The sequence below is a fragment of the Sturnira hondurensis genome, unplaced genomic scaffold (assembly GCF_014824575.4).
Source record: "Sturnira hondurensis isolate 20B ecotype Veracruz unplaced genomic scaffold, ASM1482457v3 Scaffold0008380, whole genome shotgun sequence".
NCBI classification, from domain to species: Eukaryota; Metazoa; Chordata; class Mammalia; order Chiroptera; family Phyllostomidae; genus Sturnira; species Sturnira hondurensis.
The window spans coordinates 1,981,759-2,004,632 of NW_028081011.1; the positions used below are offsets into that span (position 1 = coordinate 1,981,759).

The 22,874-nt window shown below is 41.6% G+C and overlaps 1 protein-coding gene across 6 annotated transcripts in view; it reads right to left on the minus strand.

Moving 5' to 3' along the window:
• The window catches only part of STYXL1 (serine/threonine/tyrosine interacting like 1), a 67,015-nt gene that overhangs the window by 33,065 nt on the left and 11,076 nt on the right, over positions 1-22,874 (minus strand). For all 6 annotated transcript variants that reach the window (XM_037054798.1, XM_037054800.1, XM_037054795.1 and 3 more), the window contains 2 exons: positions 20,791-20,894; positions 1,477-1,538 (listed from right to left, as the gene is read on the minus strand). In XM_037054798.1, the coding sequence (XP_036910693.1) occupies positions 1,477-1,538; positions 20,791-20,893 (165 nt within the window). In that variant the 5' untranslated portion in view covers position 20,894. The remainder of the gene's footprint in view (positions 1-1,476; positions 1,539-20,790; positions 20,895-22,874) is intronic.

Genomic DNA, 22,874 nt, shown 5'->3' on the forward strand with positions numbered 1-22,874 from the left:
GCTGTTAAGGTGTCAAGTGAGAGTAGAAGCATGTAGAGGTGAGGCTGGAGGGGGAGGTGGTGGAATCAGGTAGAACAGACCATGAACATGGAGTTAAAGGGCTCCATGTCCTGCTAAAGACCTCCATGTCTCTTCCCTAAAGACCTGCAATCTGCTGGCAAAAAAAATGTTGGGAAGGGGAAGGCAACAGGTGTCTTTCTGGTTAAGGGGTTCTGCAGGGCTGAAAGAGAGAGAATGGCTCTTTTCCAGAGTTGGGGGTACTGTCAGAATCAAAGGAAGGTGCCGATTTGAGAGCTAAATTGGGAACGGAGGGTCATGCACCATGAAGGGGCTTTGAACAGACTGCAAAAAGCAGGGAAAGGCCTGCTTTGGGGATTTAGAGCTAGAGGACGGAGCCAGAGAATTGAAAATCCAAGGGCAAAAAAAAAAGGAAAACAGGTAATGATGGATTGGTTTGGGGGAAGCTTGTTAGGAGGCAAGCTTATCCTGGAAAAATACTTGAGCCAGGGCCTGTGCTCCTTCCCTAGTGAGGTGTGGGAAAGAGCCAGAGTTAGAATGCACAACAGCACGGTGACAGTGAGAATTTTATGAGACATTTTTACAAGTAAAATTGACAGGACAGCTCAACTATGTTGATACTTGAAGCTGGAAGCCTGGGTGAAATCTCCGGGCAAGAAAGTGTACTAACAGATACAAAGGGAACCAAGGATAGAACAGTGGTTTTCTTTATAGGTAGCAGAAGAAAATGAAGCTGAGCCAAAGAGACAAAGAAGAAACCAGGGAAGCAAGAGAGAACCTGAAGTCAAATGCAGAGAATGTAGTCAGGGCTGCAAAGACCACAGATGGATCCTGAGTGAAAGCTGCCAGACTTGACAATGATTTGAGGGAGAAGATATCCTGTGAGGGGCGGGGAAGGGCCTCACTGCAGGAGGGGGGCATGGTAACTGTTGTAGGGCTCTGTCTTTTTAAATAGTTGGAATGGAGAAAGGAAGTTAGAAAGGGATCAGACAGAAAGGGAAGGGAAAGGAGAGGCTTCCATCTTTGGGTTATAGTGACTATCTATGTGGTTTATTCCCTAAGTAGCATAAACCAAATTGGTCAAATGTACATGGAACAGATCTTCTGATGGTCTGTTCCCTAAGTAGAACAAAAACTCTATGAAGATAGGGACAATGAATTAAGGGCCTCTAGTATTCTTTTCTATACCCAGGGTCTGGAACAGTGCCTGGCACATAAAGGAATTAAATCAATATTTGCTTAATGAAGCTGCTGACCATGAGGGTGGGAGGGACACCTTAGGAAGTGTGGAAAAAGTGGGGGAGACCCTCATGGTGGATGTGCAGGGGCCGTCCTACTTCTGCTGTCCACAGCGTCCAACAGTAGGAGCTGCCTCCTTGATCCAGGATAAAACTTCCAACCCTCCCATCCTCCCATAAGGTAGCCAGCCTGCCCCAGGTGCTGACTCTGCCAGTATACCTTCTTTACTCGGCGGGCTGTAACCACATGGCTTTCATCATACTCCCATTTGGAACGCACATCTGAAAAGGAAAAGAATTTAACTAATAACATATTTGCAAAAGAGCACATGACCAAGCTACTTAGTGAATCCATATGATCAACATCTATTTATTCAGCTGATAAGTGATAGTTACTGTCCACTCACAACTCAAGGTGTTGTTCCACTACTCTGAGCTGCACACGCCGTGACTCTACCACCCCATCACACCCACACGTCCCCTTAAGGGGTAGTGAGACTTTGTATCTTTGACTTAGGGGCAGTTTTCTCTAAGGCCCCCCCAAAAAACAAGGGCAAAAATCAAAGCCAGAGCCAGCTCATACTAAATGTCCCATGGGGTTTTAGACCCAAATTCAGACTCTAGAACCGAGGAACTAAGGTTCAAATGCTCCTGCAAGGGCAGCTGCATTATTGATGCTCCTCAAAGTTGGGAGAACATGGAAAGGAAATTGAATGTGATGCATAAACACTACATATGACTGTTATCCCAAATATACAGAGTTCCTAAAATTCAACAATCAGAAAAGAACCCAATTAAAAATGGGCAAAAGGTAGGAACAGACACCTTACAAAGAAGCTATATAAATGACAAATAAGTATATGAAAAGATGTTCAACATCCTATGTAGAAGTGAGTGGAAAATTTAAGCAATGAGATACCACTACACACCTAACAGAATGTTGAATTCAAAATACAGACACCACCAGATCCTGGGGAGGGTGTGGAGTAACAGGGACTCTCATCCATTGCTGGTGGGATTGCAAAGTGGTGCAGCCATTTTGGAAGATGGTTTGGCAGTTTCTAACACAACTAAACGTTCTTTTATCAGAAATCACGTTCTTTATTTTTTATCCAAATGAGCTGAAAACTTATCACCACACAAAAGCCTACACATAGATGTGTATAGCAGTTTTACGCATAATTGCCAAAACTTGGATACAAATCTTTAAGTAGGCAAATGGATCAATAAACTGTGGTACAAGCAGACAATGGAATCTTAGACAATGCTAAAAAGGAAAGAGCTACTAAACCATGAAAAGGCAGCAGAAAGTAAAATGCATATATAAATGCAGGAAGGCAATCCGAAAAGACTACACACTGTATGATTCCAATAATGCAACATTCCAGAAAAGGCAAAACTATGGAGACAGTAAAAATATCACTGGTTGTCAGTGGTTAGTGGGGAGAGAGGATTGTAAGAGCAGTGAAACTATTCTGTAAAATGCTATAATGATGGATACATGTCACTGCATTGGTCTAACATTGGTCCAACCCCACAGAATGTATGACACAAAGAGTGAGCCCTAACGTAAAGTACGGACTTTGAGTGACGACGACGGGTCAAAGTAGCCTCACCGACTCTAACATACCCGCGCACACCATGACGGTGCTGAACGTGGAGGGCTGGGGAGGTTGTGCTCGTGTGGGGGCAGGGGGTATACAGGAACTCCCCGGACTTTCTGCTCAATTTTGCTGTGAACCTAAAACCTAAAAAACAAAGTCCACTCTTAAAAGGACATTAGAAAGCACTGACCACAAAAGAAAATATTGATAAATCCAATCCCTCAAATTAAGGACTTCTATCTCTTTTCATCAAAATACAACATTAAGAAGGCCAAAGGGCAAGCCGCAGAGTAAGAGAAAGTATGTGTACCACAAATCACTATCAGAAGACCTGTGTCCAGAATTTATAAAGAACTCATAAATCAATTGGAGGAGAAAAAACTTCCTATATCTGAAGATATCTTTATTCTAAGACATCTTGAGAAACAGCTCAAGGCCACTCTAGGTCATTCTAGGTAATGACCCCAGCCTCCCTTCAAGTGCCTAAGAAAATTCAAGGCTGCCACAAGCGCTCACTGTTGGTTCCAGACAAACCTAAAGATGGGGCCCTCGTGCCCCAGCCTCTGGGGAAAGATAGCGAGGTGATTTGGCAGAGGCAGAGGTAAAGGTTTTGCAGTCAAGGAGAGAGGAGTGAAATTGTGGCATCTATCAGATGTGGAGGGAAAGGATACTTAGCTTTGATGAGGCAACGTGAATTAAGTAACACCAGATCCATCTACGCTGTATGTTCTGTCACGATGAATTATGTTTTATAGCAGAAATGGAAAACAATGAGTGAGGGGGCTGACAGAAAGTCAGGTGGGGAGTCATTAAATTCATGTGGAAGAGAGGGAGAACTGATAGAAAAAGAATGGGGTGTGGACTTTTTTTAAAAAGTCTCTAAATTGGAAACCTTGTAAGTGGCATCTCACTGAATGGAGATGGAGCCCAGGACATGGCTCTGCTGGGGGACCCTTGCCCACATGCACTGCAGTTCAAGAGCACTCAGGGGCTGTCAACACAGGCTGTAAGGGAAGGTGAAAGACAGAGGTCTTAGGGAGAAGCAGCTGGGAACTTTGATCTATTTTTCCCCCTCACCTCATATGTGCTTCCATTCGGGAAAAGATCCCGAGACTTCACTGTACCAGACCTTCTTAACCCTGGGTTCCCCTTAATCCTAATCAACTTTAATTTATATAGTTGTGATTTTGTCTAATTATAATTTATTTTTAATAAAGTTGAGCATATTAAAGAAACAAGTGAAACAATGCACAGTACATTGTAAATTAATTTTATGCATTAATATACAGAATCTGGCAGAAGTAATGCCTGCCTCAGGGTGGTTGGTAGGATAATAATATGGGTGTAATAATTTATATTTTAATTTGAACATTTCACCTAAAATGTCACATGGTGTGTTTGAGTATATTATTGTTACGTTACAGAATTACATACTTATGATTTGTAATAAAAGATTTTATAATAAAAAGAGGCATTATTTGTGTCAGACCCTGTAAATGCAAAATCCTGAAGTGAACAGTAAGCCAAATCTAACAGTGTGCACAAAACAGTGGGCATTATTTAGATGCACAAAAAATAATCTATCATTTTATTATGATAAATTGATTCCTAGTAAGAACTATGTAATTCTTGAAATCACATCAATATATTAAAGGAGAAAATCTGTACTTTCCCTTTGATTGATGAAGAAAATTTTCAATTCATACCATGAAAAATAGTCTTAGTAAATAAGGAAAATAAGGTAATTTCTGATGCGTGTGTCACTAAATATCTAGAGAGGACATCACACTGATCTGTAAAGCGAGAAACAAGACAAAAATGTTCACATCACTGTTCCTCTTTAACACTGTACTAGAGGGCAAAGGGCATAGCAATGTAGTGAGATAAGAAAAAAAGAAGTAAGGTATATAAAACCTGAAAAGGAAGAAATCCTGTATTTTGCCATGTGTGGTGCGCATCCGTGTTTTTGTGTGCATTATCCGTGAGGTTGTTATACCCTTATTGTACCCAGGGCATGTAATCATTATGCTCATGTATAATGTGCATGCTTGTTTTCCCTCAAAACTTTGGGTAAAAAAGTGTGCATTTTACATGACAAAATACAGTAAAACTGTCTTATAAACAGATAATATTATAGAAAATTGAAGAATTCACGAAGAATTAGAATTAGTAGATGAGCACACCAAAGTTGCTAGATTTAATATCAATATCAAAAAAGCAATAATGATCTGTAAAACTGGAGAAAAGAAGATGATGTTTCAAAAGAGATAAAGCCTGAAACAATGCTTCTATAGCCCTAGTGTCTACCAGAACTCTCAACTCAGCAACAGAGACAAAAGGATGGGTGTGCAGAGAGGCAATAATTCGGAAAACCCTGTAAAAACCAAGAAAAGCTACAGGAAGAGAACAGCTAAAGCCCATTCTTTAAATGATCCTGGAAAGATGAAGAATCTGTAGCAAAAAAGAAACAGAAGATAGAAAGAAAATCCAAAAATAAGCAGAAGTGCCAAAAAGTGACAGCAAGGTGGAGGAAAATAAAAAAACAAAATGTCTGCATTTTTAACAGGGCAAAGATAAAAACTCTGAAAAGTGAATCAAGGAAAAAAATAAAAAGCAGCAAGCTTGCTCAGAAGGAGCTGGCTTAGGAGGGAGAAGCCCACTCAGGTGGAACTGCCTCCTCCCATGGAACTTCCTCTTCACAGGGAGCCCATCCTCAAAAATCTCCTTCTTTGAAAAGGCAACAGAAGGGAAAGTCTAACTGCAGAGTGACTCTAAAGGGAAGTGCAGGTGTCCAGTATCATCACCAACAATGCTTCCAAAGGAAAATTTAAAAGAGGAGGAGTCAAAAATTTGCTCTGTACAGGGAGCAAATTTTCAGCTAGTGCAGGAAAAACCCACACTAGCTAAAGCCTCTCTTCAGAAAGCAGTACCAGAAGAGGCAGACAAGACACTAGCTGGTCTTGCTGCCAGCATGGAGGAATCCATTGGTATTCTATCCTCCGAACGAAACCTGAATATTCCAGAGGGTGAGAGTTCAAATTGTACATATCCGGCTGACACTGTGCTTTGTGAGATAGAAATGGACACTGATCAGAACATACGGAGAGAATTCCCGGGAAAGACTCCACAGGGGAAGAATTAATTTCAGCACAGCTTCTTCCCCGCCAATAGAAAAACAGGAAGCAGCATCCAGTACTGCCCAGGCAATACCTCCTATTACCAGGACGATAAATGAGTCTCAGGAAACCAATAATGATGAAGGGAACCCACAGTCAAGACGGAAGTGACAGAGGGTGGTGACGATCCTGGATTGAATGGGCTTCAGCCCATTCCACAAGAAACTAGTTTAAAAAATGCAAAGCTTGTCTTGGCAGTCTAAGCGGCTAAAGGGGATTTTATTTATATCTTCTCTGCTTGTTCTTTTACAAATGAAAAAGATTACAGCAAGCACTTCAATCGCCCTTTGATTAATGAATACATACTTCCTTGAAAAATCAGCTGAAGGGCAGGAGTAATGAAACTTTGGACAAGTTCCTGACTGGCGTGGCTCAGTTGGTTGGGCGTCATTCTGCAAAACTGGAAGGTCACCAGTTTGATTCCCAGTCAGGGCACATGCCCAGGCTCTAAGTTCAGTCCCAGATTGGGGTGCATGTGTTTGGTGTACATTGGAGAGGCAGCTGGTTGTGGGAGATGTTTCTCTCTCCCTCTCTTTCTCCCTCCCGTCCCCTCTAAAAATAAATAAATAAAATCTTTTAAAAAATAAATAAACTTTGGGTAAGGTTTTAGTTCTTAATTTGAAAGATCTATTTTATATCAATATAAATTCATTTTATATTCATTTATAGTAGACAACCTTTTATTTTTAAAATGGCTTTAGAGTCCAATATTGACTTTTAAGTGGCAGTCTTTTCCTTAGACCTATACATAGCCCTTCTGATTGTTGTAAAAATTTTAGGAAATTGAGGAAGTCAGTATACTAAACTAGCAGATGCTTAATCTATCTTATGTGTTTAACTGAAGTGAGAAAGCCAAGATAACATAATACATTCTATTGCTTTGTCCAGCCACAACTTGTTGGTTTTTTCTCCACGACTATCTTTCTGTTTCACTTTTGTTTACTCTTAGTTCCTCGTTTAGCTCTACATAAATTGGCATACTTAATGGCAAATTACTTGAAGAATTTGCCAACTTTCTTTCATATTAGCACTATAAAAAATTTCTTTAGAGGCCTGGGCAATGTAGCTCAGTGGATTGAGCACAGGCTGTGAACCAAAGGATCGCTGGTTTGATTTCCAGTCAGAGCACATGCCTGGGTTGCTGGCCAGGTGCCCAGTAGGGGGCACATGAGAGGCAACCACACGTGATGTTTTTCTCCCTATCTTTCTCCCTCCCTTCCCCTTTCTAAAAAATAAATAATTAAAAAAAATTTTAAAATGCAATCAGAACTGCCACAATATCAAACTTCATGGAAGTCCAACAACCAAGCAGTTAAAGAAGAAACATTCATCCAGACTGGTAGGAGGGGCAGAGACAGGCAGCTGGGTGGAGAGGAAACATGGGAAGGTGACATCAAACTGGGGCAGGCGAGGCAGTGGCTGGTGGTCAGGATTTCCCACATTCATGTGTGGGTAAACCGGGAGGAACAACCGAGGAGTGAGACAAATGGTGTAACCCAGCGTTCCAGCACAGGGAAGTAAAGCCTCAAAACCTCTGACTGTAAAATTCTGTGGGGGTTGTGGCAGTGGGAAAAACTCCCAGTCTCACAGTAGAGTCCACTGGAGAGGCCTATGGGATCCTAGAACATACACAAGCCCACCCACCTGGGAATTAGCACCTGAAAGGGGGCAATCTGCTTGTGGGAAGTGGGCAAGAGCGGAGCCAAGCGGCATTGTTCCTTCTCTTACCCCTTTCCCTACACACAGCGCCAAAAGGCAGCATAGTGGGTTGTCCCTCCCTAAGGAATACCTAAGGCTCCACCTCTTACAAAGTAACAAGTGCTCTGCTGAGACAAAGAAATATGGCCCAAATGAAAGAACAAATCAAAACTCCAGAAAAAGAACTAAGCAATGAGGAGACAGACAAACTTTCAGATACAGAGTTCAAAACACTAGTAATCAGGATGTTCACAGAAATGGTTCAGTATGGTCACAAAATGAAGGTAGAAATGAAGGCAACAGTGAAGGGAAGGAAACCAACAGTGAAGGGAAGGAAACCAGAACTCAGATCAACAATTTGAGCAAAAGAAAGACATAAACATCCAACTGGAACAGAATGAAGAAACAAGAATTCAAAAAAATGAGGAGAGGCTGAGGAACCTCTGGGACAACTTTAGATGTTCCAACATCCAAATCATAGGGGTGCCAGAAGGAAAAGAGGAAGAGAAAGAAATTGAAAACTTATTTGGACAAATAATGAAGGAAAATTTCCCCAATCTGGCGAAGGAACTAGACATGCAAGTCTGGGTCCCTCAGACAGTCCCAAAGAAGATGGACCCAAGAAGAAACACACCAAGACACATAATAATTAAGTTACCCAAGACTAAAGATAAGGAGAGAATCTTAAAAGCAGCAAGAGGAAAGGAGAAGGTTACCTAGAAAAGAGTTCCCATAAGACTGTCAGCTGATATCTCAAAAGAAACCTTTGCAGGCAAGAAGGGGCTGGAAAGAAGTATTCAAAGTCATTGTGTTGCCACACTTCAAGGCCAGGCAGGTTTGCAGCATTCGTGCGGATGGAAAAATATTCACGGAGCTGTTGGAATGTCTGCCATGCCTTTATTCATGGGTGGGCAAGCCACGCGTGCTGCGAGCTGTGTGTCTATCTGCATGTGTCATGTCGTGGCCCCTGCTCCCCAGCGTGGCACGCATCGTGATATCTGTCCCCTTGTGTGTCTCTCATCATCACCACCTCCAGCAGGGAGTCCCTACCTGTTTAAGTACTAGAGGGGAACAAAGATGGCAAGATGCCAGAACATTACATAACATAACATAATTCTGTACATGCGAGCTCACTTCATGTTATGGGAACAATTTATTGGACCCAGTCTCAAGGCTATGAGAACACTGCTTCCCTCAACTACCCAGACACCTGGGTGAGGAAGCCAGACTGCCTCCCTTTACTCTACATTCCTGAAAGGCAAAGACCTACATACAAGATTACTCTATATAGCAAAGCTATTATTTAGAATGGATGAGCACATAAAGTGCTTACAAGATAAAGTCAAGTTAAAGGAGTTCATCATCACCAAACTCTTATAAAATGTTAAAGGAATTTATGTAAAAAAAGAAGACCACAATTGTGAACAGTAAAATAACAACAAACTCACACCTATCAACAACTGAACCTAAAAAACGAAAACAAAAACTAAGCAAACAACTAGAACAGAAACAGAATCACAGAAATGGAGATCCCATGGAAGATTATCACTGGGGAGAGGAAGGGCGAGAATGGCAGGAAAGGTACAGGGAATAAGAAGCATAATTGACAGGTACAAAATAGACAGGGGGAGGTTAAGAATAGTATAGGAAATGGAGAAGCCAAAAAACTTACATGTACAACCCATGGACATGAACTAAGCGGGGGAGGAGCACTAGCGAGTGGGTGGGTGCAGGGCAGACAGAGTTAAAGAGGGGGAAAACTGGGACAACTGTAACAGCATAATCAATAAAATATACTTAAAATAAAAAATAAATGTTTTCATGTTAATAAAAAGAAAGAAAAAGGAAAAAATTATCCCAACAATTGACATTGTATCAGTCCAAATATTTACTTCCTGAGTTTTGGTCAATACTTCCCATTTGTGTATATTAATAAGCTAAAAACAATGGTTTTTATTTTTTTCTAGTTTTGGTGCTTTAGTGAATAACCTTAAGAGGTTATTCACTGTTGATGTTTTAATCCAGAAAGTTAAGTTTTTTCTAGAAACAGCACTTGAGCAAGAACACTTTATACACACATGCATGTTTATTTGGGTCTCTCTGGAGGGATACCATTAGTCTTGTTCGCAAAAGGGCAGTTTTCTAAAAATATGGATCTGAACAACCAATGGGTCAATGAAAAAAATCAAAAGGGTAATCAATGGGGCAGTTTTCTTTGCTGTAACTGTCTTTTTTGAAGAATATTAGTATGTACAAGTTTGTGAGCAAAGAAAACATGCAGGTTCAAACTATTTACTTTGATTTCCACATTTTATATCTATGCCAGAATCCGTATTTCATGTTATTTACTTTGAATGAATATAGTAAATTCACAGCTTTCAGTTCTGACTTTGCAATAAATCAGCCACTAGACTCTACATTGAATGGATTTTTATCTCAAATACCAACCATCAGTAATTTTTGGTGGGGGGGCCTGTTTTGGTACAACCACTTCCTAAATGACAATGTTAAACCATATATTTGAGAAAAATGTTTTCATAGATGGTTGGTGTCCATGTGGCTATTCAACTGAGTTAAGAACTGTAAGTGACATTTAGAAACTGTAAACCTGGAATGAGAAGAGACGGTTATTCCTCCAAATTATACAGAATATTACTTGTGAGATTCCAAAGACATGATGACCAGTACACAACAAACTTAGGATAGAGAGGTAGTGTGAGTCCTGGCAGGTGAGCTGCAGCCTTCTAAGAACACAATGAAAAAGGTTGGTGAAACTCAAGCACAATCCAGATTAAAAATTCAAATTCTCAGGGATCTGTACAAACTAGTGGGCAGATAAGAGTGCAAATGAATTGCAACCGCTTTGCAATTCATCCTATGGGGGCACTTTGAATGAAAAGGGTATGTACTGCCAAACTCTTTTGCAGCTTCTCTGGCCAGTCACCAAAGAACCTGAAAGAATTCAACATAGGATTTTTGATAATTCTCATGATAATTGTTATTCATTGTAGTAAAATAAGTATGATCCCAAGAGGAAATCTCAAACAACTATGACATCCCAGATTATATTCTGAAATAACCACTTTATAGTTCATTTACTTTCTTTTATCTGATGATCTCTTCTAGGCAGGTTTTAGATTTTGGCAGTACAACATGAAAGGTTAGGAAAAGCATGGTACTTCTCATCAAGATGGCAGAGTAAGTAAATGCTGTGCTCTTCTCCTCCCATGAGTACATCAAAATTACAGCTAAATTACAGAACAACCACCCCTGAGATTACCTGAAGACAAGCTGAAAAGAATTCCTATAACTAAAGATATGAAGAAGAATCCATGTCAAGATTGGTTGGAGAGGCAGAGATGCAAAACAGGCAGGCTCCACACCTAGGTGTGAAGGTTCAGAATCAGAAAAGATACCTCAGCTATGGAGGTCCCCCCTGAGGAGAGAGAGGGTCTCAGCCCCACACTGGGCTTGCCGGCTCAGAGCACCAGTGAGGGGAAGAGAAGTCCCCACAACAGCTGGCTGTGAAAATTAGCAAGGACTCATTTGAGGTGGGATGGAGGGCTGCTGGGGACTCAAGCATCCTCTTAAAGGGGCCCAGCACAACTCACTCTCACAAATACTTGCCCTAAGCAGGTACAGGCAAAAATACTGGCAGTTTCACTGATCCTTTATTGAGCCCTCCAACCCAATAGCCCAAAGCCACGGGTGGACAAATCTGAGTCTCCATCAATATGGCTGACACAGCTCTTGCCCTACCCTGGTGATTCCTTGAGACCCTATTCCCCTCCGCAATTCTCACTCCTCTTTCAGAGGCTAATCCACACAAATGGCTGGCCTGAGCCCACACTGCAAACTTTCCTAAAATTTCTCAAAGGTCCACAAACCCCAAACAAGCAGCCGCTAGCCTTGGACCACTTGCTAAGTTGCCTCAAGACCAGCACTAGTGGCAACCAATCTTGGTTCATACCATAACTACTCCCAGGCACCTCCAAGCACAGTCAGCTAACAACCACGGATCATTCTGTAATGCCTACCAAGTGGTCTCAAGCCAGACACTGGGAGCGGCTGACCTTGGCCTAAACAGCCCTTCCCAAGTGGCCTCAGAATCAACACATGTGGTGGTTGGAATCAAACCACACCAGAATACAACTCAATTAGTGCCACATATCACACACTCAAAGGGTGGACTCAGCATGCACCAGAGCCCCTCTAAACCAAATCTTACTCCATGGTGTCAGGCCCCATACAACAACTTGTCCACTGTACTCATGGTCAGTCCTCACAGCCAGTCAGCCTGAGGGTCGGAGCCACCCACTGACATGCCAACAGAAATCAAGGCTCAACTACAACAGGAAAGCATACACAACACACGGGAGGAACACCCGAGGAGCACCCAACTCAGGTAAAGACTGCACCACTGAGCCCCACAAGACACCTACCACATATGGCCACTCTGCCGAGACTGAGAGAGATAGCAGATCTACCTAATACATAGAAATAAAAACAGGGAGGTAGCCAAAATGAGATACAAGGAAACATTTCCCAAATGAAAGAACAGGAAAAAACTCCAGAAAAAGAATGAAACAAATGGGACAAGCAATGTACCTGATGCAGAGTTCAAAACACTGGATGTTCAATGAATTAGGGAAAGATTAGATGACCTCAGGGAGAACTTCAAAAAAGAGATGGGAAACATAAGAAAGGAGATAGAAAACACAAAAATGAACCAGTCAAATTGAAGAATACAATAACTGAAACAAAGACTACATCACAGAGAATCAACAGTGGAGTAGATGAAGTAGAGATCAAATCCAAAATTTGGAAGAGAGGGTAGCAGGAAACAACAGGTAGCAGAACAACAACAAAAAACCTTTTTTTCAAAATAAGAATATTTTAAGGGACCTCTGAGACATCAAGCCTCACAAAATTTACACCATAGGGGAACCAGGAGAAGAAAGAGTGCAGGGATTAAAAGCATATTTGTAGAAATGACTGAAAACTTCCCTAACCTAGCAAAGGAAATAGACATATAAGTCCGGGAAGCACAGAGAATCCCAAACAAGAGGGATCCAAAGAGGACCACATCAAGACACATAATAATTAAAAACCAAAGGTTAAAAATAAAGAGAGAATCTTAAAAACCACAAGAGAAAAGCAGTTAGTTACTTACAAGGGAGCTCCCATAAGACTATCAACTGATTTCTCAACAGAAACTTTGCAAGAAAAAGGGACTGGCACAAAATATTCAAAGTGATGAAAAGTAAGGACCTATAATCAAGATTGCTCTATCCAGCAAGACTATCATCTAGAATCAAAAGAGTGATAAAGAGCTTCCCAGACAACAAGATGCTGAAGGAGTTCATCACCACCAAACCAGTATTACAAGAAATGTTAAAGGGACTTCTTTAAGGAGAAGAAAAAAATTAAAAATATGACTCAGAAAGTATCAGCAAAGTTTCTTTTGAGAAATCAGCTGACAGTATTATGGGAATTCCCCTACAGGTAATCAACTCCTTTTCTCTTGTTGCTTTTTCTGTTTATGTTTAACCTTTGGCATTTTAGTTATGATGTGTCTTGGAGTGGGCCTCTGCATCCATCTTGTTTGGGACTCTCTGTTCTTCCTGGACTTGCACATCTATTTCCTTCACCAAATTATGTAAGTTTTCTTTCATTATTTTTCAAATAGATGTCCAATTTCTTGCTCTTTCTCTTCTTCTTCTGGCACCCTTATGATGCAAATGTTGGATTGCTTGAAGTTATCCCAGAGGCTGTTTACATTATCCTCAGTTTTTTAGATTCTTTTTTCTTCTTGTTCTCATTGGTTGTTTTTTGCTTTCTTATGTTCTAAATCATTGACTTGATTCTTGGTTTCATCCACTCTACTGTAGTTTCCCTATAAATTGTTCTTTATAACTAGTGTATCCTTTGTTTCTAACTGGATCTCTTTTATGTCTTTGAGGTCCTCAATAAGTTCTTTGGGCATCCTTCTAACCAGTGTTTTGAACTCTGCATCTGATAGATTGCTTATATCTATTTAATTTAGCTCTTTTACTGGGGTTTTTATCTGTCCTTTGATTAGGGCAATGTTTCTTTGTCTCCTTATTTTGGCTGCCTCCCTGTATTCATGTCAATGTATTAGATAGAGCTGCTTTGACTCTATGTCTTTGTAGTGTGGCCTAATGTAGTAGGTGTCCTGTAAGGTCCAGTGGCACAGGCTCCCCTATCACCCAAGCTGGATATTCAAGGTGTGCCCTTTGTGTGGGCTGAGTACCCCCTTCTCTTGTAGTTGAACCTTGATTGCTGTTGGCAGGTCAGTGGGAGGGATTCACCCAGGACAGTCAACTGCAAGGATTGGCTATGACCACTGACCACCAACCTATGCCCTCTGTGGAAGATCAGCTATGCAGGAGCTAGGAGGTGGAACTCTGATATGGTCTGTAGCTGTCCACTGGGTGTGTAGGCTCTGGGGTTTTCTGGGTGGTGCAGGCCAAGGTCAGCCCCCATCTGTGTTTTTCCCAGGGCCACCTGGCCAGAGCTATAAACAATCTGAGATGGCTGCTACTTATACTAGGCTCAGAGATTCCAAGGTGAAGCCAAGCTGTAAATTTAGGCTAGCTGCTGCTAGTGCCAGGCCTGGGTCCATTTACCAAGAGGTACTGGAGCTGGGGACTCACTGAGGCTGGCTCTTTGAGAGGACTTAGGAAGTTGTGAAGCAGCCATTCATATGGAAAAGCAGTTTCTGTGGGACTGTAAGTTGGGTGGGGCAGAGTCTCTGGAGATCTACAAGGCAGGCCAAATAATGTTAGCTGGGTTGATGGAGTCTAAGATATGGCACCAGCCTGCTGGCTCTGTGGCTCTGGGTGGGGTGGGTTCAGAAAGGGGACAATGGCCTCTGCTTCTCTTGATGCCAGACACTTCAGTTTCTCCCTGTATGCTGCTTGTACCTTTCGGTCTGCCACCCTGGTGCTACAGCTCATAGGGAGTGAGTCTGAGTCAGTCTGTGTCTGGGTTCTTCAAGAAAAACTATTTGGGACTCTAGAAGTTTCTTTCACTGACTCAACCTCTGCTGGTTTTTGAAGCCGGAAGTTATGAGGACTGGCCTTCCCAGCACTGGAGGACCTGGTGTGGGGCTGGGACTCCTTGCTGCCAAGATATCCCCGCCAAGTTTTTACCCAACACACATGGGTGTGGGACCAGTCCGTTCTGTGCCTCTGCCCCTCCTACCAGTCTGAATGGATGCGGTTTCTTTAATTCTGCAGCTGTCAGACTTTCATTAAACTCAGTTTCTGATGATTCTGAGTGATGGCTGTTCTATATTTTAGTTGTAATTTTGATATGGTTGTGCACGGAGACAAGTCATTTCTTAGTACACCACCATCTTGACCAGAAGCTCTCAAAAATTATTTTAAATGTGAATGGATAAGATGCTCTAATCAAAAGAGGAATAGATACATATACAATGGAATATTACTTAGTCCTAAAAAAGAATAATTACCATTTGTGACAACATGGATGTGCCTAAGGATATTAAGCTAAGTGAAATAAGTCAGACAGAGAAAGACAAATACCATATGATTTCACTTATACATGAAATCTAAAAACCAAAATAAACAAACAAAACAGAAACAAACTCATAGATAAAAAGAACAAACCAACTGTTGCCAGATGGGAATGGGGCTCAGGGGCTGGGTGAAAAAGATGAAGGGATTAAGAAGTACAAACTGGCAGTTATAAAATAGTCACAAGGGTATCGTGAACAGCTTAGGAAATTAGGTCAATAACACTGTGATAGCCACGTATGGCATCAGGTGGGTGCAAGACTTATCAGGGGGCTATCATTTCATAAGTTTTATAAATGTCTTACCACTATATTGTATACCTGGATCTGATATAATATTTAATGTCAACTGTAATTAAAATGAAATAAAGTAATTTTTAAAGGCTGATGGCATTTTTTAAATCGTCACCTGAGGATATGTTTATTAATCCAGAGAGAGGGAAGGAAGGGAGAAAGAGAAACATCGATGTGAGATAGAAACATCAATCAGCTGCCACCCACCACCCTCTCCCTGTATGTGCCCCAGGACAACGCTCTAACCAACTGAGCCCCCGGGCCAGGCCAAAAAATTGCTTTTATAGAATTAACTTGCTCTGGCCAGTATGGCTCAGTTGGTTGAAGCATCATCCCACAGACAAAGGTTGAAAGTTCAATTCCTGGTCAGGGCACACACCTAGGTTGTGGGTTTGATCCCCAGTCTAGGTGCAAATGATACACAGTTGGGTGCCTACTGGAGGCAACCAATCAATGCTTTTCTTTTGCATCAATATTTCCCTCTGGCAACAAATCAATGCTTCTCTCTCTTCCTTCTTCTCTGTAAAAAGACACTAAAAAATGTCCTCAGGTAAGCATAAAAAATATATAACTTACCCCCTAGCTGGTGGGGCTCAGTGAATTGAGTGCCAGCCTGCAAACCAAAGGGTCGTTCATTCAGTACCCAGTCAGAGCACATGCCTGGGTTTCAGGCCAGGTCCCCAGTAGGGGGCACATGAGAGGCAACTACATTTTGAGGTTTCTCTCCCTCTCTTTCTCCCTCCCTTCCCCTCACCTAAAAATAAATAAATTTTAAAATTTTTTAAATTTAACCAAGACATGAAATACTTGTACAATAAAAACTACAAAATGTCACTGAAAGAAATTCAAAATAGACAAATTAAGTGGAAAAACACTTTATGTTCATGTACTGAAAGACTTAATATTGTTAAGATATCAATGCTACACAAAGCAATCTACAGATTCAATGTGATCCCTTTCAAAATCCCAACAATGTTTTTTGCAGAAATTGAAAAAACTCATCCCAAGTTCATATGGAATCTTAAGAGGCTATGAATAGGACAGTCCTTTCAACAAATGGTTCTGGGAAAACTGGATATACACACGCAAAAGAATGAAGTTGGACCCTTATCTAATACCACATACAAGAATGAACTTAAAATGTATCAAAGACTTAAAAGTATAAAACTTAGAAGAAAACATAAGGCAAAAGCTTCACAACATTGTATTTGGCAATGATTTCTTGGAATTGACACCAAAAGTACAAGCAACAAAAAAAAAGATAGACAAAATGAACTCCACAAAAATTAAATCTGAAAATACCCAGAATATACAGAAACCTAAAACTCAACAATGAAAATAAAAAAAAAACAATTCAAAATGGGCAAAGAACTTGCATAGACCTTTCTGCAAAGAATGCAAGTACATGACATGATACTTGACATCAGTAATCATAGGAAATGCAAATCAAAACTATAAGGAGCCCTGGCCAGGTAGCTCAGTTGGTTGGAGCACCACCCTGATATGCTGAGGTTGTGGGTTCAGTCCCTGGTCAGGGCACATACAAGAAGCAACCAATGAATGTATAAATAAGTGGAACAACAAATCAATCTTTCCTTCTCTCTCTAAAATCAATGAATTAAAAAATTAAATTAAAAGAATGGTTAAGATGAACCTGAAAAGACATCTCTCCCAAGAAGACATACAAATGGCCAACAGGTATACAAAAATACATTCAACTTCACTAGCTATTAGAGAAATGCAAATCACAACTACAATGAGATACCACTTCATACCCGTTAGAATGGCTATTATCTACAAGACAGGTAATAACAAGTGCTGGAGAGGTTGCAGAGAAAAAGGAACCCTCATTCACTGCTGGTGAGAATATAGACTGGTATAGCCACAACAAAAAATGCTATGGTGGTTCCTCAAAATATTAAGAATAGATGTAAAATATGATCTAGCTATCCCTCTTCTGGGTATCTACCTGAAAAACTCGAAAACATTTATTTGCATAGATATATGTGCCTCTATGTTCACTGCAGCATTATTCATCATGGCCAAGACATGGAGACAACCACAGTGCCTTCTATAGAGAATTAGATAAAGAAGATATGGTACATATATCAATGGATACTACTCAGCCATAAAAAAGATGAAATACTGCCATTTGTGACAACATATTATACTAAGAGAAATGTCAGTCAGAAAAAGTTAAGAACCACATGATTTCACTCATATGTGGGATATAAACTGAAACTCATAGACACAGACAGACAACAGCATGGTTGTTACCAGGGGGAAAGGGTAGAGGAGGTATTAAAGGGTAAAGGGGGGACTTCCGCCAAGATGGAGGCATAGGTGGAAACACTGTGCCTTCTCCCACAACCAAGTTTGAATACAACAAAGGTTTGGAGAAATAGGACATACCCAAAGACCAGAAAACGGAATTATACGGAAGTCCGACAACTACGAACCTTTCAACGGGGCCGGTAAGAGAGGCGGAGCCAGCAGCGGAGCTGGGTCGGGCAGGACAGATACCCCGACCTAGGTGCGCAGGCAGCCCGGAACCAGTCGGGGTGCGGGGCAGACTGACCGCAGTCGCACATTCGCGCACAGTGAGATGGACCACGCAGGCCTCAGGGGGCGAACCCAGTGGTGGAGGGCTGACGGCGGTGGCACACTCGCGTGCAGTGGAACGAAACGCATGGGCCTGGTGATGGTGGTGGCTGCGGCGCTGGTGGGGGTCACGGCAGCAGGCGGCAGAGGGAAGCCATTGTCCCTCTTTGACCCCGCCCCCACATACAGCATCACAACCCAACGACTGAGTTGCCCTGCTCTAGTGAACACCTAGGGCTCCGATCCTGCTACAGAACAGGCACGAACAGCCCAAAAGATGGCGCAAGAAGAACTCAAAGTCCCAGAGCCAATAACTCTAAGCGACCAAGAAATTGCCAGCCTCTCAGAAGCACAATTCAAGACACTATTTATCAGGATGCTCACAGAACTGGTGGATTACAGTCACAAATTAGAGGAACATATGAAGGCTAAACTAATTGAAATGAAGGGAGATGTCCAGGAAACCAATAGTGATGGGAAAAAAACTGGGGCTCAAATCAATGAAATGGACCAGAAGGAAGAACGAAACATCCGACCAGAAAGGAATGAAGAAATGAGAATTCAAAAAAATGAGGAGAGGCTTAGGAACCTCCAGGACATCTTTAAACGTTCCAACATCCGGATTATAGGGGTACCAGAAGGGGGAAAGAAACAGCCACGAGTGGAAAACTTATTTCAACAAATAATAAAGGAGAACTTCCCCAGTCTGGCAAAGGAAATAGACTTCCAGGAAATCCAGGAAGCTCAGAGAGTCCCAAAGAAGTTGGACCCAAGAAGGAACACACCAAGGCACATCATAATTACATTAGCCAAGACTAAAATGAAGGAGAGAATCCTAGAAGCAGCAAGGGATAAGGGGACAGTCACCTACAAAGGAGTACCCATCAGACTGTCAGCGGATTTCTCAAAAGAGACCTTACAGGCAAGAAGGGGCTGGAAAGAAGTATTCCAAGTCATGAAATCCAAAGACCTACAGCCAAGATGGCTTTATCCAGCAAAACTTTCATTTAGAATGGAAGGACAGATAAAGTGCTTCTCAGATAAGGGCAAGTTCAAGGAGTTCATCATCACCAAGCCCTTATTATATGAAATGCTAAAGGGACTTATATAAGAAAAAGAAGATGAAAAATGTTAACAGTGAAAGGACAGCAAACACACAGTTATTAACAACCACACCTAAAACAAAAGCAAACCAAGAGGACAGCTAGATCAGGAGTGGAACCATAGAAATGAAGAACACATGGAGGGTTAGAAAGAGGGGGGTGGGAGGAGGAGAAGGGGGGAGAAGGCACAGAAAATAGCATAGATGGTAGGCAGAAAATGGATAGGGGGAAGGGCGAGAATAGTGGGGGAAATATAGAATCTAAAGAACTTGAGACACGTGGTTATAAACTAAGGGGGGGAGAATGGTGGGGGAGGGAGTGTGCGAGTGGAGGGGAATGAAGGGGGGGAATAGAACTGTAATGGTATAATCAATAAAATATATTTTAAAAAATAAAATAAAAATAAATAAAGGGTAAAGGGGCCAAATATATGGTGACTCAGTAATACAAATCTGACATTGGGTTGTGGAAACACAATGCAATACACAGATCAAGTATCATAGAAATGTACAACTGAAACCTATATGACCGATAAACCAATGTTACCCCAATAAATTACAAATGGTTACAATGGTAAATTTTATGTTATGTGTAAGTCATTGCAATTTTTTTTAATTAGGGAAAGAACATAATACAAATTCACACCAAATCAGATTGCAAAACTGTTAAAAGATGGCAAAACCAGGTATTGGTAGGTATGTTTCTTACACTGATGATGGGAATGTCAATTGACACAATCTTTATAGAGGGCAATTTGACAATAATGTAGTGAAGCTGAATTTGCAACCTGGCAATTCCACTTCTATGCAGAGATCCTGGAGAAACTATTGCACATAAATAAGGAGGGATTCACAAAGTTATTCACTACAGCACTATCCATTAGAGCCACACAATGCAAGCTCCAAATTGCAGTCAATTAGAAATAGATCTATATTCTAGTTAACATCCAAGATAAATTAGATCTTCAAATTTAGAGGGAAATATATCAAATATACAATTTTAAGCAAATTGCATGATTGTACATTGCAGCACTGTTTGTGTAAATGTTTAAACCATGCATTATTTTGGTTTAAATGTTTAAACCATACACTTATTGCATATGCAGTAAAAATGTAAATATATAGAAGCAGTTATCTTTGCAGAAGGAAAGAAATGAGATCAGGATGGAGTACAAAAGAGGACTACCTCTGTGTGGAATATTTATGTTAAATCTGAGTGGTGAGTACATGGGTGTTTATTGGTATTTCTATACATTTGTTAGATGTTTGATACATTTCACTAAAACAAAGAGGATGCAGAACATGAGTGTCCAGGAACTTCTAGATTTAATCTGGGATGATTTCCGAGGCACACTGAGTGAGTAGCAGCATTTTAAGCTGTGCTTAATAAGTTTAACAGATTTCTAAAGTCATTTATCCTCCTGCCCCCAAAAGTTTGTTGATTCATCAAAAATAATGTTTGAAAGATGTTATCTACAAACTTTTTAAAAGTACTTACCCAATAAACAGAGATAGTTGGTTTCACTCAGTCTGGACAGTTTTGTGACCTGATTCAAGATGTTGTAAAGCTCTATTGGTTCACATAAAACCAAACCATCCATCCTACTGGGAAGAAGCAATAATGTAAAGCTTCTATTTTATTTTAAATGAATGGTCAAAAAGTAAGACATTGAATCAAACTCTTTCTTAACACATCTTCAAGAAAAGATAAGAGTAACCAGGAATATGATCAGGAAAGCTTCAAACTTTTGTAGTGAAACATGTAGAGAATAAAATATTGAACACAACATATGAAGCATGTAAATAACAAGTAGGCTGTAAAATAGTCGCCAATTCATTTGTTCTTTCAGCATATAGTTACTGAGCACTTACTACATGCCAGGCACTGAAAATTGTGGTAAACTAAACCTACCTTCATGAAGGTTACAGTCCAGCATGGAATGCAGACATTGGGCAAAAAATACCAGTAGGAAAAGTGCTATAGAAAACTCAATGTCCCATGTAAGAGGAAGAGCTAATGAGAGGGCCTACCTTAGTTGGGGGGGGTTAGAGAAGGGCTGAGATGTGACTGCTAAGCTGAAGCAGGAGGCTAGGCAACACTTAGCCAAGTGGAGGAGGGAAAGGGGGTGAAAAGAAGGCAGGAGCATTCATACCTTGTTGGGAAATGTCCTGCCTGATTTCAGAAGCTGTAACCCTGCCAACAGGCAAAAAGGCCCCACACCTAGGGAACCTTGAGACCATAAGCCACTGAGGAGACAAAACTTATCCTCCTGGCCAGGGCAAAACCTCTGGCCCTTTTACTTCACCCTGCTTGGCCCCTGAAGGATGGCTGGATTGTCAAGGACAGGTAAGATTCCTCAAGAAAGGAACAACCTAAGACAGACACAATTGTGAAGGGGCCACCAGGGAAGGATTTAGGGGATTGTGGAGAAGAGACAAAAAAAACTCACCCCTTGGCTTTATCAGAGCCTGAGTCCTCTTTCTATCTGTAAAGTCTCCTAATTTCCTGGCTGCCTTGCTTCCCCTGCCTGACTCAGGCCTGAAACAATGCTAAAGGGGGATGCAGGCCTGTGCCGGAACTGCCAGTTCCTGGCAGGGGACAATCAGGCCTAAGAAAGAATGCATAAAGTCCTGTGAAACCTGCTTTGGCTAATAATGTCCTCAATTTAAATGTTAAGGGTCCAAACACAAAATAAGTTTGTTTCCCAAGGTTTTACAGCCAACTGGTGTCACCCTGTCTACCAGATCCTGACTCAAAAGGACCCCCATGATCCCAGAAATATTACCTGTAAACCATACCTCCTTTCTTTGATATGCATCCCTATGCAAGCAAAACTCAATAAAAGCCCATTGAGAGAGAGGCTACGTGCCTTTCTCTCTGAGGGACTGGTCTGCCTTTCCTCCCCAAGCAGATCATGTCTTGGTAGACTTATTCTCATCCACAGTGGCCAGGAGGGCTCTGCAGGCAGACCCTCCCACACACACACACAATACCTGAGTTCAAAGAGCCTGGTATGGCAAGATCAGAGTGATAAGGGAAGACCCTAGGGAGGCTTATGATAAGGATCATGAAGGTCACTGTTGGGTGGAGAATTGCTGATGTAGTTTAACAGAACTGCCCAGCCAACTCTGGCTCTGGCTCCTAACTGCAGGGCTGTACTTGAGATACTCGTTCCGGACCGTGACTTGCCTCTGGTGCTTCAAGGACACTGAAGGAGAAGGGCTGGGCCTGTGCAGCAGCTCCCTGCAGGGAAGTCTCCTTTTAGTAGGGGTAGGGGCCGCATGGAGCTGCCCAGTCCCAGCAGGGGACAAGTGGAGAATTTGAATCCAGGGCTAGGTAATCTTGATCAAAAACAGTTAGGGTCCACTTCAGAGTTCCCAGTATGGTGCTCCAGGGAAAGGCCAAATCCTGGACATGGTCCCCTGGATCTTGTCTCACCTCCTCAAGGACTTTGGCTCTCAGCTTCCCCTCCATCAATTTCAGCCTGTATATGGACCATTCCCATCAACACACAAATATCCTCTGTACCTGTCTTTGTTCTCCTTTACAGCAAGACTTCTCAGAAGGGTGGTGTTGACTCC